The 17958-nt window shown below is 36.6% G+C and overlaps 1 protein-coding gene across 1 annotated transcript in view; it reads left to right on the top strand.

Annotated features, from left to right (window-relative positions):
* The window catches only part of LOC107704313 (dachshund homolog 1), a 60801-nt gene that overhangs the window by 22286 nt on the left and 20557 nt on the right, over nt 1-17958 (top strand). Inside the window, exons 2-3 of the mRNA XM_016507206.1 lie at nt 3534-3649; nt 8287-8412. Of these exons, the coding sequence (XP_016362692.1) occupies nt 3534-3649; nt 8287-8412 (242 nt within the window). The remainder of the gene's footprint in view (nt 1-3533; nt 3650-8286; nt 8413-17958) is intronic.

Below are 17958 nucleotides of genomic sequence, written 5' to 3' on the forward strand. Positions count from 1 at the left end.
ATCAATTTAATTAAAATATCGCCCCATTAGGAATTATTAAAAATGTCAGCCTGTTAGGCGTTCAGCATGGCTGTAGGAAGAGAGAAGACAGTCCTTCACCAGAGCTGCGTCATTAGCACTAGAGTTCTAGCACATCTCTCAGAGTTTGCTGTTATTGTGAACTGAATCAGAGCAGCAGTACCGGACAGAAGATGATCATGTTTGTGTGGATATAAAACACAAAACCTCATGGGTTTCAACTGGTTGTTGGTAAAGCTGAGATGGAAAGACCACAGAATGAAATCCACCTGGATCTCATATCTGGAAACACAGATGAGACGTGTGTGTGTGTGTGTGTGTGTGTGAGAGAGAAGGGGTCGTCGGAGAGAAGAGAGCGAGAATGCGCGGCTTACGTTATTGCCTGTGCCGCTGGTAACAAAACGGATCGGCCCGAAATCAGAAAGAAGTGAGACTGACCGGCCGATCACCGATCCGGGCCGATCATGAGGAAAATCGGCCGATTCCGATCCTTGGCCGATCGATCGGTGCATCTCTAAAAAATATCCATATTTCAAACGTAATAAACACTTTTCTCTATATATATATATATATATATATATATATATATATAGCTATATATACACATATACATACATACACACATACATTATATTTATAATACAGGGGCGTTTTCTCCAAAGAGGCAGTGTCTCCTCAAAAAATTGGATGAGAAAATAATCGATATTACAAAAATTTAACAACGCAAATATTACTAATAAATATGGTATTAAAAGTATAAAAGTCACTCGTTTTTATAAAGTAACACTGTCCAACAGCGACACCCGCAGCTAAAGTTACAGTCCATAGACTTTCAGCAGAGACCCCTTAGCGTGCCGTGGGTTTGGGGGTAATTGAGAATAAATTGGGGACAATCACGTGAGAGGAGGCAATGCCTCCATCGCGATATGATTGGATATGATCGGTTGTGATTGCATGTGATAGGTTCATGCGATAAATCCCGCCTCTTGTTTACGTGCGAGCTCTTGGTTGAATGAAGAAAATGATGGCGTTATTGACTAAATATTAAGTAAACAACTCACCCGCTTAGATATATCTCTGCTATGTGTTACGTCAAAATAAAACTTCAAATGGCCTGGGTGGGGGTATGGGGGGCGGAGTCAAAAGTAATAATTTTTATATTATATTATTTTATATTATTTTTATGTTAATTTGAACAATTATTATCAAACAATTATATTCATTTAGTAACATAAATATACATTAGTGTATAATATATATTTTTTTAATTAAATAAGCTTTATAATTATTATCATTATCTTCTTGTCGATCCACCAGTTCAACAACTGCGTGTTTTCTGCGTAAAAATAAGGGTCGTTTTTGGCTTTGGTCTAAAAGAGCAGAAGGGCTTATTGAAAAATGCAAATTCATTATCTGCCAGCAGGTGGCGCGTTTTACCAGGAATATAGCCGTATTTCTCTCTTTTCAAATGCCATATCACATCGGAAAGGCATTTATTTTCAATAAAAAAAAAAAAATATATATATATATATATACATATATATATATAATTTTACAAAGCTGTTTTATTAAAATATTTGTTTATGCCAAACTACTTTTTCCAAAGGTTTTCATTTTCAAGAATTTAAGTTATGATAACAGGGTGAGAACAGGAACAGGGTGAGAAATAAACCTGTGATAATCCTCTCCCGTTTCAAAGGTCAGGCGCTGTGATAAAATAGCTATTTTGTTCATTTATTTACTCTCTGCAGTGGACAGATAAAGAAACACTACAATTAGGGAATTGAGAGAGGGAGATTTTAAAAGGGCAAACGGCAGGGAGTTTAATATTTTATGAAGGATGATTGGCGCTCACGAGCAATGGGGGAGGTGTGAGCAGAGGATCTGCATGAAATAGAGGACTTTTTTCTGGAATGCTCAGCAAAATGATAAAGACATTTTTTTTTTAAAGTAAATGCTTTCCATTAAAGGTTTTCTTAAAACCTGACACCTATTCAGTTGCAGATAAAGATACACAAGAGTCAAAACAATCAGAGGTGCATCATGTTGAGTCAAACAGGTGAACATAACCTATTTCCCCTCGCATTCAGACTCAATTAGGTGAACTTGGTTGATAAAGACTCGAGTTAATGCAGATGTTATTTGTGGGTTCTTCTGAGAGCCGTGGCTGATTTTAGCGCATGTAAACTCAACTAATTTAAATTGCACATGAATGCGCAGGAGCAGGTAACAAGGTGCACAGCATGCATTATACATGAGCAAAAAATCGGCTGATTATGGAAAAGGGAGATGAGTCTACTGTGTGATCTAATTAGAGAGAAAGAAAAAGAGAAGGGAGGGGGTACAGGAGATGGCAGAAAAGACTGTCCTTGAGAGTATTTACTGACGCATGCTAGTATGCATAGTAGATTAGTCCAACTCTGAACAGAAATGTGTGTGTATGTCTGTGCTGGCCATGCCTTGATTTAAAAAAATATGGGAGACTGGGACTAGTTGTCACATTTTTTACTGCAGTGAACATTTTTTTTTAGAGAAGGTCAGTTTGTGTATAACCTTGGCTACAGGTCTTGACTAAAAAAAAGCTGTTCCACTATTATTGTTTGGGAGTAAAAATATAGTTCATTGAACATAAGTTAATGTTCCTGACAGCATGCCCCACTGGGAGTCGAACAGCATAATATAGGCTTTTCAGAGTCAATACAACAAAAAATGGAAAACAATTCAAGGACCAAGAACTGAACTAAACTAAACTGAACTGAACTGAATAAAATTTATGGTATGAAAATATTGATCTATGCCATTTTTCTCAGTGTACACTGAAAAAAAAAATGGTGTAGAAATAATTTTCACTCAGAAATTGCTAGTACATTTCACAAAAAATACAAAGAAACAGCAAGTAAGACATTGATTAAAATATGAAATTTTAAAGAATAAATACTCTATTATTTTATTTTAATATTATTATTATTATTGTTATTTTTTGAAAAATGTACTCCAATATTATTTGTTTTATTTACAATTAATAAACATTTAGTGTTTACCAGTGTGGTTTTATTTTTATTTATCCATTGTTTACCAAAGTTAAATATGGTGAAAAACCAGATGAGACTGGAATTTTAGTTTAGAAAACAGAATTTACTAAATTATTATTAGTAGTAGTTGAATTTAAGAACATTTTAAAATGGGTGTTTGAAACCAGCATAGCGAACCACTGCTAAACACACATTTGTGTAATAGGGCATTTGAGAACATATAGTTACTGAGATATAGCACTTTTGACAACTTTCTCGTTTGACAACTAGCCTCAGGCCTACTTGGTAGTTTCTAATCATTCTGTACCTTGTCTACACTTCAGGTGAATGACATGATGCAGCAAAAATGAAACATTCCCATTATAATTAACAAAAATGTCTACACTGCAACTTCCAATGTGCAAGAAGTGCACTGGCTTCTAGATAGGTTGTTACATGTAACCAGATAGAAAATTTGTCTGACATTTGGTGTCCATCTTTCAGCTCCAGACCTGGCAGACCTCCTAAACGAACCCAGAGCATGACATCACCCGAGAGCCCTCACGTCCTGCCCCACTCCGTCTCTGGACTCATGTCCTCAGGAATGATGTCTCACACTGGTAAGAAAATGAGGAAATGCTCCTACATCACTGTTACTGCCAGAACAAACAAATCTCATTCCTTCTCAAATGAGAAAAGCAGAATTTTGGATTTATTATTAAAAGTAAAAGGAGAACAGGAAAAGGAAGTAGTCAGTTAATGGTTTAAATAAAGAATTACACTGTGTCCTAACCAGATGTGATACGATATAATTCCAGTAGCAAGATATTTGTCTGTCCACACCAAACACAATAAAATCAATCACAAATCACAGCCAATCAGAAGAGCATGTGGGCGGAGTCTCTGTGCAAGTACACTGCTGTCCTATGCTGTGTCCCAATTCGCCTACTTATACTATCTGTCCTAAAAGTATGTACTCATTTTGTGAAGAAAAAGTACATACTTTTGAGTATGTAACAAAATAGTAAGCAAGCTTTGGGACATACTACTTCGTCATAACTGCGTCTTTAATGGACGCTTTGTTGCTTATTTACGTGCATCCTGTCACCATTTAAACTGCCCTGACAATCGTCTTGTCAAAGTTTATATTTTATTCATATTTTGTTTGATTTAATTTCCTACCGTATTGGATTAAATAAATATTTTTTCAACAGGTTAGCTATTGATTATTTATCACTCAAACCCCTTTCTCTACCTGTCCCTTGGTGTTGCATATCTGCCATGTTTGTAGTTTTTTTTAACACTTTTGTATTCGTGTTTGTAGTTCTAATCGAATCCTCGTCCACTGCACAATTTGTTGTGGGTAATATTAGCCATTAGAGTGTGCATCGATCTGCACTTTGCATCGATCTGTACCTTTGGAATACTCATTTCAACATACTACGATTTGGGACATACTAATTATAATTTTGAATACTATTTAGGACGGGTAGTATGCGAATTGTGATGCAGCATCACACTTACAACAAAATGGATACATAATCAAATCAAAATAAACAATTTTACCAATATTCCAAATACATATTCATTGACAGATAGAATATTTGTCATGGAATACACTCGTTTGTTCACATATCATTTAGTTTTTTTTTAACACTTTTGTATTCGTGTTTGTAGTTCTAATCGAATCCTCGTCCACTGCGCAATTTGTTGTGGGTAATATTAGCCATTAGAGTGTGCATCGATCTGCACTTTGCATCGATCTGTACCTTTGGAATACTCATTTCAACATACTACGATTTGGGACATACTAATTATAATTTTGAATACTATTTAGGACGGGTAGTATGCGAATTGTGATGCAGCATCACACTTACAACAAAATGGATACATAATCAAATCAAAATAAACAATTTTACCAATATTCCAAATACATATTCATTGACAGATAGAATATTTGTCATGGAATACACTCGTTTGTTCACATATCATTTGAACTGAATTGTTTCCTTTAAGTAATTTTTAATATCTGAGGTAAATTATCCATTGTCGCTTTTATTACGGCTTATTGCCGTAAAAAAAGGAAAATTTTAAATAAAAGTAAGTAAATCTGTATCACCATTGTGGCTGTATTGCTTATTGTGGCATTGAGTGGTGTCTGGTTAGGACATAGAGTTACAGGCATCTTTAGGCTGAAACAAGAAATATGGTGATTTATGTAAGATTCATGTGAGATTCATGTGTGATTTCTGCCTCACTAGCATCACAAAATGAAACTGAAATAATAATAATGAGAAAAAAATGACTGTTTTCAAATAGGTTTCCCAACCATTGCAATTGGTTGGTTAAACTGATAGCTCCACCCACACACACTATTGGCTGAGCCATTGTTGCTATGGGGGGGGGGGGGGGGGGGGGGGGGGGGGGATCAGCCTACGAATGGCTTCCTTACAGTTTTCTCTGCGTGTTAAGCAGGGATAAGAATGTTTTAATATAAATCTAACTTCAGGTCAGTTTTCTTTATCTTTTTAATTCAGTTGCTTGAAATAGTGCTTATTTTTACAGACCAGTTGAAGCCTGTTATATTTCTGTGTCAGTCACTTTAAACAGCACTTATCTGAAGTGACGCAAATAAACAATCTGACTCATGCTGTGCTGTGGAAAAGCCCAAAGCCAACAAAACACAGCTATTGTTTCCACACTCACAATGCAGGTTTGCCCGAGGTAGTATGTAACCTCATCTTGCCAACTCTAATTTGCCCTTTATTGTGTTGTGATATTATGATTAAAACCTATTAGATTTTGCCTGGAGATATGTTCACCTCGGCCTCCGTGGTGTCAGCTCTCCTCTTGCTCGAAAGAGCGTCGTTTAAAGCATCAACAACTTCTGTCCATCCTGCACCGACTTCTAAGCTGCCCTTCTCTTTGTGTATGTATGTGTGCGGTCTGCTCGTTATGACTTCTCAATGAGAGCCCGAAAAGGGCCGCATATTTGTACTTGTTTAGAAAGAGCAGGTGATGAAGAGAGAACGAGTGAGAGGGAGAAAGAAAATGCTCAGTAGCACAGGCCTCTTTTATCTTCGGCAGAGGTCACACTATCAATGTCAGCCACAGAGATGGGAACTCAAAGGCCACTAGGGAGATAGAGAGAAAGAGAGAGAGGACAGTTTTTTCCCTCTTTGAGTGGATTGCAGACTGAGAGTGGGGAATGCTTTGATATCGTCCTCTTCACAGGCTGAATAGGGACCTTGGCTTTCATGCTCTGATCTTGACATTTAGTGAAAGCATTTGGAGAGTAACTGAGAGAGTGAGAAAAAAACACCCCGCTCCTAAAGCTCACTGCCAGAGCTTGCCTCATATTTGCACATAACTGTTGTGAATTGCAGCCAAATGCCAGCGTACGAAAGCTCTAGAACTACATTTGAGAGCAGTTTGCCCGGACTAGAGCACAGACTTTAAAAGGAAAGATCTTAAACACATCGGAACTGGATGGATACTTTCGCAAAGTCAGTGTTCGGGATGAACAGCCATATTCTGAATAATTCTGTTTGTCTGTATGAAAAAATAAGTCAAGCCAACGTTGATGCAATGTTATTTAATAAATGAGTCAAAATAAGGCGATTGTTCATCTGACTTACTTTAACCAACCAACAGCGGCATGTTTAGATAGCAGTGGAGGAGCAGCATTTTGGTTGTTGTCACACCACTGAATGGGAAGTTACAGTTGTTCTGGTACACAAACAGTTACAGGATCTTAAAAATTTGGATTGCACATGCTTAAATGTCATTTAATAAATCCCCCAAAACACAACATGCACATGAAACAAGCAGTGTGGAGGAGCGTGGATATTGCATTGATTACATATGTTTGCACCTGACCTTTTGCACACTACAGGTGAATAAAGAATTAACAAAATGCTTGTGCAAAATTCCTTTGAAACTTTTACAAGTTAATACTCTTGTTATTACAATATTTGTTGTATTACAAACTGGCCCAAAACTGCATATTCAAGATTAGGAACACTACTCATGTTTTCACAAATTGTGTAAAAAAATCAAACAGTAGTATGAATTATGTTGAAAACGTTATGTGTAGGGTTTTGTGCATGTATGATGAGTGGAATTCATAATCAAAGTGCTGAAAAACACAAATTTAGATGAACTGCCTATTCAATGCAGGCTCTGGTAATTGATGTGTGCACTAGTGTGGATACAAAAAACCAACAAAAACATTTTTGTAAACATTTCTATTATATATTGTAGTTAAAAATGTATTATGGAGTGCTGTAATATTTATTTGAACATTCTTACTGTTTTACAGCATTTATTAAGCTTAGTTAATTTCAACATAACAATACATTTTAACATTTCAAGTTGTGTAAATGATTAAATTATTAGATTAATAAATATATAAATTACTTTTTCAATTCCTTTTTTTGTTTCTCATGCTTCAAAAAGTAAATAACATGGAAAAAAAGCTACATCCCAAAAACATTTTCACTGTTCCCCAGGGAGCTATATTAGAATGATCTCAGTCTAAAAACAACTTTAACCAAACAACCTTCATTTTGCCTTGCTGAGATCTTTTTAAAGCTAGTGGAAGAGGAAAGAGAGGAGTAGCATGTAATAGTCTGAGTTGCGTGGCTAGAAGCAGCTCTCTGTGCAATGAAGGGAAGTTAATCTAATTTTAATTGAATTATAACATGTGTGCTCTTGGGGTACACACACATACACACACACACGCAGTTAACAAGGGTTATTAGAGACTGTGGGCAGGTGCCAGTCAGCCTGAGTTATCAGCGTAAGACAGGGGGAGCAGGTCTCAACTTACAGATGTCACCTCGTTCAGCTGATCCAGGGCCTGCTCTTCAAAGCTGGTGTCTCATGGTAGATAGACGGAGGTATTAGTCAATGGACTGACTGCAGAACAGTGACGTGGGCCAGACTGTAGCTTTGGGATGACACCCTGGGTAATAATAGACCTGTTGTTATCATCTAATGTTACAGTGCTAGTGTGCTCTTCTGTCAAATTCAGTTATGGGATGTGAAATATTCATAATTGCTTTCACAAAAGCATTTGAATGAGGCACATTTTTGGAAAAGCTGTGAGGTGAATCTGTTAACAATTATTCATATTCACATATTCTCACGAGATTTAGGCAGCTGAAGTGATAGAATTTTTTTGGAAAAGGCAAAGAAAACGTAATGATTTTGAATTATCACGTTTTCTTTCTCTCTCTCTTTAATACTCTGATAGGCCTAACAGCTGCCACACTTGCTGAAGCCATGAAGAAGAAGATCAAATTGGAGGTGATGAATAGTTACCATGGCAATAATAACCACGGCACAGATTCTGAGAATGGTGACATCACCTCCAGCATGGGTAAGTGTCAGTTCCTCTCTTAAACTGAAGCTCATATGTCAAACTATCCTAAATGCTCAGACCCTATGAAACCTGGTCCAACACCATATGTATATATTAGTGCTGTCAAACGATTAATCACGATTAATCGCATCCAAATTAAAAGTTTTTGTTTACATAATATATGTGTGTGTACTACTGTGTATATTTATTAAGTATATATAAATACAGACACATTCAGTATATATTTTGTAAATATTTACATGTATTTACATGTTTATATGTATATTAATATAATTTATATTATATATAAATATATTTAATATATAAACATAACATATTTTTCTTAAATATATACATGCATGTATGTGTATTTATATACATAATACATATACACAGTACTCATGCATATATTATGTATAAAAAAAAACGTTTATTTTGGATGCGATTAATCATTTGACAGCACTATCCCTTTAATGATCTAATCTCAACTGTTAACAACCCACTAGAGAGGTTATTTAAAGTTTGTGACGTATGAAGGCCCCAAAATAGCAAAAACAAATAGCAAAATAGCAAAAAATTCAAAATAGCTGCTCAAAATTATGCTGTTTTCACTTCTGCAAACAGTGTTTATGTAAGTATTTAAACATGATGCGCACTATCCTTAAGGCTGGAATACACTACAAGACTTTTAAAATTTGAAAAATACTGGACATCATACACTTACCGACTTTGTAATAGTCACAGAGGAAAAACTGACCATCATACAGGACATAAACAACAGAGGATCACACACTACCAGACTTTAAAGTTATTCCAATCACAACAAACTCACGCAGAAATGTGCACATTGTAGCTAGGAGACATATGACAAATGAAAACAATATGTGTTCTAAAATTGGCTCAAAATATCAAAAATGTTTGATATTCTCTGACTCGATGGAATCCAGTATGAAGCTAAAAAAATCAGTCTGTTTACACTACACGATTTTCTATGAAATCTGTCAACTCAAATCTGCAGACTGGCTTTGACTTTTGGCAACTATTGTTGACTTCTCCGGACTGTAATTTGGTGCAAAAATCATGAATTCCAGCCTTTACAATAACACAACAAACACTCCCCTGTCTGTCACTGGTTAGAACTACAGGAAGTCATGCGCCAAACTCATTGTCATTGGTTGCGCCAGTGGTGTCATGTTGGGACACTTAAACATACAGTTTGCTATACAGTATCTACTTTTTTTTAAAACCAAGTATGAATCATTTAAAATAAATAAAATCATTTTAAAGTAAACAAAATTACATACTGCAGCTTAAATAAAAGAGAGAAATTGCCACCATTCGATGACGCAGTGCTTATTTTCCAGAAACTGTCCATTGATGTGGTGCTTATTTTCCAGAAACTGTCCATTGATGTTGTGCTTATTTTTCAGAAACTGTGCATTGTAAGCAGATTTAAGCAAGAAAATACCATGAAAATGAGGTTGTGACCTTTCTGTGGAGAAAAAGTGAAAACAGAGGCCAGGATGTCACAGCGAGAGGGATACGTGTGAATAAGATTAGCCAGGTTTTACCCACAAATGCTAATAAGAAGGAGCTTTTTTATCTTCAGCAATTTAGAGTGAGAATAACCTTGAGTGTGGACTCTTGGTGTGGAATATTAATACAGCTGAAGAGAGCTGAGTGGTGCAGAACAGCTCTTCAACTTTCTTTCCTTTATCGTTATATCCATCTTCAAAATGTCTGTCTCTTTCCATCTCTCAGGTTCGGTGGTGTGTAATTTTAATACTGACACAATGACGGCTTTGTCTGGTGAACAAATCTGAAAATATCAGTCTCTCATGCCTGTGTTTTGAACGTGAACCCTCATCCACTGGTCATATAATTATTTACATTTGACAAACACAAACTGTTCCCAGAATAGTACTCTAAGTCTGAGAAATGTGATACATCTAAACCCTGAAGATTGAAGAGATCTGTAGGGATGTGTGGCATGTATGAGGCTGGCTAGACAGATACGGCAGTGTTAGAGTGGAACTCCAGTGGCACTGATCCAGTTGGTGATTGGGACACTGTTTTTAGCAGCTCCCCCTCTGCCATGATTACCAGGATATGAGCTCATCTCTGGTTAAATAGAGGTTCTTGTAACAGCTGTGCCCCTGAGCAGGAAGTGGAGGGCTCTGGATAGTCACACCGTCCTGTCAAGGAGGAATTTAGAGAGGATGTGTCTTGTTGAACTTAAGTTGGTAAAAGACAGCATGAAGCTATGTGTATTGTACACAAGGGCTTTTTTAGATATGAAATTCTCAACAGGTTTTGCTTCAGAAAATTGATTTTACATTGGAAATTGAGTGGTGACCCAACACGAAAAAGCAAATATTTTCTTAAAATCAACATTGAAATTTATTAATATATTTAAAATACCAATATTTATTCATGTTCTTTTATTAATGGTAATTTATCAACATTACCATGAAAACTCAAGAAGCTTGTCTTCATAAATTGAGTATTTGGCCTCTTGAGAGTAATTTTTTTTTCATTAGCTAATAATTTAATGCAGTCATGTCATTTATTTATTTATTTATTTTGAAGAACAAGCTAAAACACCAAAGTAATTCCAAAAAGCCATTGAGTGTGATAGGACATATGTCTTTTGACATTAAGACAAAAGTGTCTTCCCTCACTTTTTTTTAATTTTTTTATTTGCTTTAAACAAACGGAACATTAATAGCCTGTACGTTAAATACTGCAGTTGTAAGTGTAGACAACAGGGTTTAAACAGCCATCGTTTGAGAATATGGTATACAAAGTGATCAGCTAACTAATTTAGTGACTATTACACCTCTTATCTCTCAGGATACTGCTTGTTCCCCAACATAAACATAAGCAAGAACTAAGCAAAGCCAGTAGTACAATAACCTAATTGTCGGATATCTTATAATTCTTTGTTGAAAAATTAAACAATATATAAAATTATTTAAACTCTCAGAGTGCACCCCTAATCTTGACCCCTACGCCAATAAGAAGTTATAAGTAAAAATTGTTAATTAAGGATTTTATTGGGTTCCATATTCTTGAAAATATTTTTTGTCTATCTGATATCTTATATCTCAGCTCTTCTAGGGGTAACACATAGCTTAGGTCTCTTAGCCAAACTTCGAATACAGGCACAGATTCAGACTTCCATTTCTGTAAAATTGGGTCTTCCCCCACTTTTAAGTTAGATCTATAATATCCATCCATTTTTTAAACCACTTGTGTATCCCAGCCCATCCCACAGTTTTGTGCCACGTATAATATAATGGAGAGGAGAGGAGAGGAGAGGAGAGGAGAGGTAAAGATGGAGGACCTCGAGTCAAGAAATATGTTGTGGTCTCCAGGGCTGCAGTTCCTCCTCGAGCACATCCACATGTCCATTAGAGCCTGTCTCTCACTCTCATGGGATTGAGCTGACAGATAAGCCGAACTTCCCCAAAAATTGTAATAGAAAAGAAATGGGATTCCTGCAGAACATAATCAGGAAAAATTGGATGATAAAAGAAGAACAGTTAATGAAGTGGAACATTTCCCCCTTTTTTCCTTTTAATTCCTATAACATTATTTTAGAATCAGCATAGAACTTAAACATGAATAAAGAAAATTCTCAGGGGAGTCACTGAACAAAAGATGACATTACTGGAGTGCTGCAGACTTTCCTCAAAAACTCTCCACTGATGAAAAGAAATTTAGTGCTGAGTCATTAACAGCATCATCATTTCATCAGTACTGCAGACAATAACCAATAGTGACCAAGAGACTGTAATCTATATGAATCAGGTCAGTTTAAGTCTTCTGAAGAGATGTAATCACTTTAAATGATAAACAGATTTAATTTAGGATTTTACTTCCATATAAACAGTGATCAACATGCATACATAGAACCTATCAAATATGGAAAACAGAAGCTCTAACATGCTTGCTTGATGTGAGAATCATTGAGGTTTGTTGTTGTGCTTCAACTAAACATGTTTTAGCATCAAATATGCCCATGTGAGCTTTTGTTTATATTGTCTATACACTCTCAGAATAAAAAAGAAATTAAATCTGTTAATATACAGCAATTAAGGGTTGGTGGGAGAGAGTGACTAAATGATGACTGATTTTTCCCTAGATTCTCTATTACCTTAGAACATTGGAAATCGTCTTAAATATAAAACAAAAGCCCAGATTTAGACAAAGACTTTAGGTCCTGAATTCTAGACCAAAGCCATGTTTCAAGACCAAAACTTCAACTGAGCTGTAGGGATAAAAGAATGGTGCATTTTTACTACATTTGTGTCACAAAAGTTTCATCCATTACATCAAAATGCATAATTAGATGTAGTCTTGACACATAAGTGAATGGGGATGTAGTGTTATCATTAATAAAACTTTTCCCCCTTTGTTTTGAGAACTTGGGGTTGAATTTAGGTTTTCTTTCCATTAATGAAGCTGTCGTATGGAATACAGTGACCTTTAGGATAAAGGGCTGAAACATGAGATAGACAAAATGTGAGAAGACTCTGCTACACTGAGTGAGCACTTTTTATAATTAGAGTCATAGAGATTGGTGTGAAAGCAAAGGGAGAGTTTGTTGAGTTGAATTGAGATGTTCTCTCTGAAATACACTCTTAAAAATAAAGGTGCTTCAAAAGGTTCTTCAAGCGATGCCATAGAAGAACCATTTTTAGTTCCACAAAGAACCATTCAGTCATAGGTTCTTTAAAGAACCATCTCTTTATTACCTTTTTATAATCTCAAGAACCTTTATTCGCCACAAAGAACCTTTTGTGAAACAGAAAGTTTCTTCAGATGTTAAAGGTTCTTTATGGAACCATTTAGACAAAAAGGTTATTCTATGGCATCGTGAAGCACCTTTATTTTTAAGAGTGTATGCTTGTGAACTCTTAGACAACCTTCAAGAAACATGACAGATTTGATAAGACGCAATATGTTTGGTTGCAGCTAACTGGAACTAAAAGGAATGTGTCATTTATGCACTATGAGAGGTACAAAACAGAATCACAGCCAGTGAGTTAGTCCCGTCACAAAGTCATGCTATTGGTTGACCCTATGTTATTAGGTTCAAGACCAAGAGATCGCTTTTTGGCTGGTTAGCAAAGCCCTGTTTTTTGTGACCATATTCCTACACACCCACAAATACAATGTCAATCAAAAGTTTGGGATCTATACTTTAGTCTTTTTTTTAAGTATTTAAGATAATGTAAATTATTCCTGTGATTGCGAAGCTGAATTTTCAGCATCCATCCAGTCTCCATTCTTCAGTGTCACATGATCCTTCAGAAATCATTCTAATATGCTGATTTGGTGCTCAAGTAACATTTCTTATTATTACAAATGAAAATGCCTGTGCTATTTTAAAAGACTGTGATATATGTGTTGTTACTTGAATAGAAGTCATCCTCCATACTTGAGCACTATCTAGTACTTAATATTTAAAGATAACATTAACAGGTGTTAATAAAAAGTACACAAATGATATATTTGTCTTAGTTAATTAGTTGATTAAAATAATAATATTGACTCACATTGACATGTCTCCCTAATATGAGTGTATTTTCAGTAAAATGACCATACACAGATTTTGTTTGTATGTTTGTGCTTTAATAATGTGTATGTGTTTTTGTGCACATGTTTTTTCCACAGACTCTCTCTCTGTTGTGTGTGTGTGTGTGTGTTTTGGATTACATGCAGCAGATGCCTGATGCTCATTGTAAACACAAGTAATCACAAGCAGCTGGTCAGGACGAATGCCTCTCTGAGTCTCTGTGTGGCTGTGGGTGGCAAAAGTGTGTGTATGTGTGATGTTCTCTGCCTTGAGCACTCAATAATTCTGCTGCGTGTTCCTCTGACCAGAAAAACAGTGGGAGTGTGGGAGAGCACACTGCCTGTTAATACTTCCTTCTCCAATTTGCTCTGAGCAAATCTTATATTCTGTATTAAGAATTAATTTTGAGCTCAATTTATTTATTTTCTCAGCCATAGATCATCTCATCTCTCACAGCCAAAGACTGAAATTCGTATCCTCCCAAGTTCTGTTCATCTACGTATCAAATATCTGCGCCTTCATTTACTTTCCCCGAACGAGGCCCCAAAAGCCTTCAAGGGCCTCACCACATAAGCCCTTTTTCCATCTCTCTTTTTTATCCCTCTCTCTTCCCCACTGCGGTTGTTGTTGCTTGTTTTGTGATTATTTCCATAAGGGAAGTAACTCAACAGTAAGCACATGGAGGCATCATTAATTTCATTAAAGGAGAAATGAGACTTCCGGTTTTCCATAATCCCCTCCCCCACCCCCTGCTGACGGGAATGTGGAAATTACTCCATGGTGTCTAACCACTACAAAGACCAGAGCTAAACGCACAGACTAAACACCTAGACCACAGCTGTTTACTGGCAACCGCACCTTTGTCTGGGAAATAAAGCTTGTCTATCGCTACTGTTTTATATACGCCTGTCAGGCTGGAACACATTAAATGCCTTTAATGGGGAAATTGAGAAAAAAAATAGTCTTATCGTAGGTTAATATTTAATCGGAGATATTGTAGTGTGTGAGAAATAGAAGTGGGATCAGTCATCGTGAAGCACCTTTATTTTTAAGAGTGTATGCTTGTGAACTCTTAGACAACCTTCAAGAAACATGACAGATTTGATAAGACGCAATATGTTTGGTTGCAGCTAACTGGAACTAAAAGGAATGTGTCATTTATGCACTATGAGAGGTACAAAACAGAATCACAGCCAGTGAGTTAGTCCCGTCACAAAGTCATGCTATTGGTTGACCCTATGTTATTAGGTTCAAGACCAAGAGATCGCTTTTTGGCTGGTTAGCAAAGCCCTGTTTTTTGTGACCATATTCCTACACACCCACAAATACAATGTCAATCAAAAGTTTGGGATCTATACTTTAGTCTTTTTTTTAAGTATTTAAGATAATGTAAATTATTCCTGTGATTGCGAAGCTGAATTTTCAGCATCATTACTCCAGTCTTCAGTGTCACATGATCCTTCAGAAATCATTCTAATATGCTGATTTGGTGCTCAAGTAACATTTCTTATTATTACAAATGAAAATGCCTGTGCTATTTTAAAAGACTGTGATATATGTGTTGTTACTTGAATAGAAGTCATCCTCCATACTTGAGCACTATCTAGTACTTAATATTTAAAGATAACATTAACAGGTGTTAATAAAAAGTACACAAATGATATATTTGTCTTAGTTAATTAGTTGATTAAAATAATAATATTGACTCACATTGACATGTCTCCCTAATATGAGTGTATTTTCAGTAAAATGACCATACACAGATTTTGTTTGTATGTTTGTGCTTTAATAATGTGTATGTGTTTTTGTGCACATGTTTTTTCCACAGACTCTCTCTCTGTTGTGTGTGTGTGTGTGTGTTTTGGATTACATGCAGCAGATGCCTGATGCTCATTGTAAACACAAGTAATCACAAGCAGCTGCCTCTCTGAGTCTCTGTATGGCTGTGGGTGGCAAAAGTGTGTGTATGTGTGATGTTCTCTGCCTTGAGCACTCAATAATTCTGCTGCGTGTTCCTCTGACCAGAAAAACAGTGGGAGTGTGGGAGAGCACACTGCCTGTTAATACTTCCTTCTCCAATTTGCTCTGAGCAAATCTTATATTCTGTATTAAGAATTAATTTTGAGCTCAATTTATTTATTTTCTCAGCCATAGATCATCTCATCTCTCACAGCCAAAGACTGAAATTCGTATCCTCCCAAGTTCTGTTCATCTACGTATCAAATATCTGCGCCTTCATTTACTTTCCCCGAACGAGGCCCCAAAAGCCTTCAAGGGCCTCACCACATAAGCCCTTTTTCCATCTCTCTTTTTTATCCCTCTCTCTTCCCCACTGCGGTTGTTGTTGCTTGTTTTGTGATTATTTCCATAAGGGAAGTAACTCAACAGTAAGCACATGGAGGCATCATTAATTTCATTAAAGGAGAAATGAGACTTCCGGTTTTCCATAATCCCCTCCCCCACCCCCTGCTGACGGGAATGTGGAAATTACGCCATGGTGTCTAACCACTACAAAGACCAGACCTAAACGCACAGACTAAACACCTAGACCACAGCTGCTTACTGGCAACGGCGCCTTTGTCTGGGAAATAAAGCTACTGTTTTATATACGGCTGTCAGGCTGGAACACGTTAAATGCCTTTAATGGGGAAATTGAGAAAAAAAATAGTCTTATCGTAGGTTAATATTTAATCGGAGATATTGTAGTGTGTGAGAAATAGAAGTGGGATCAGTGCTGTCAGGCCAGCAAATGTTTCTCAGATGTATGTGTCACAGATAGAGTCTCTTCCTTTCTCACACACCTGCCGGTGGTCTCTGTCTCAGGGGAGGTTGGCCTGAGGAAAAGAGAGCTGCTACGTTACTTACCTGCAGGGGTTACAGCACATGAGCAGACACTTTTATGACTGAGATTAAAGTAGCAATAAAGAGGAAAGGGTTTCCAGTAACATTAGGAAAATCGGAAGCCTCATTTCTGTGTATAATTCATCTAACTTTTTAAGTTTTTTGTTTTTATTTTTTAATCTGTTGCATAGGCAAACCTACAGGAAAATGTAGATATTTAAACAAAAGGCGAGGATTTTTAGCAAACAGTAATTCTACTGAAATACCAAAATGCCTTGGCATAATTTGTCACATTCCAAGAATAGGGTATAAAATAAGGCAGAATGAGTAACAAGGTTGCAAGTATAACTAGACTGCAAATTTCAAATGGACTCAAAAGGGGATATCTAGTACCAAATGTTAGTTTATAGTTATTGATAAACTTGAAAGTTGTTTGAAAATTTGAGAGTTTCTTACAAAAACTTGGGTCGCTGAGCTAAATTTTTGAAAATAAGGAATTCAGTCTACACTATAATTTTGAAGAAATTAAGAAAATTAGAGATTTTTTACTGGTTGAAATTGTTATAAATGTCACAGTTTAAGGAATGTTACATTTTTGTATTAGGGAAAATCATACCTTGCGGGGTTATGTGTGATATTTTTAAATCTGAAGGTTTTTTTTTGTCATTCATTCATTTATTTATTTGTTTATTTATTGTTCCTCTTCAGGAACTCGAGCTGCGTCGAAAACGCTAGGGGAACGCCTTCTGCGACCCACGCTCTGAATCACATGTGAAATCAGTCCAATAGCTGAACGGGACATCACGGACGGGTGACGTCATGACCAGGAAGCTATAAAAGCACGTGCGGCAGAGCCCGCGTCAGCTTTCTGTCATTCAGCGAAGCGCTCTATGTGTGTCAGTCATATTTATTGTTGTCTGTCTATTGTGAGAAAAAGTCTAATAAGCAGCTATGTCTAAGGCTCACGCTACACAGCGGTGGTCGCATACATAAACCACCAGGAAGGTCTGCGCTCGTGCCGTTTGTACAAATTGGCACACCAGATCCTCGCTGAGAGCAGTGCACATTCCTGGGCATCTCAATGTGGTAGCAGACATCCTGTCGAGGCAGGGGCCGAGGCCCGGGGAATGGATGCTTCA

The sequence above is a fragment of the Sinocyclocheilus anshuiensis genome, unplaced genomic scaffold (genome assembly GCF_001515605.1).
Source record: "Sinocyclocheilus anshuiensis isolate Anshui unplaced genomic scaffold, SAMN03320099.WGS_v1.1 scaffold1448, whole genome shotgun sequence".
NCBI classification, from domain to species: Eukaryota; Metazoa; Chordata; class Actinopteri; order Cypriniformes; family Cyprinidae; genus Sinocyclocheilus; species Sinocyclocheilus anshuiensis.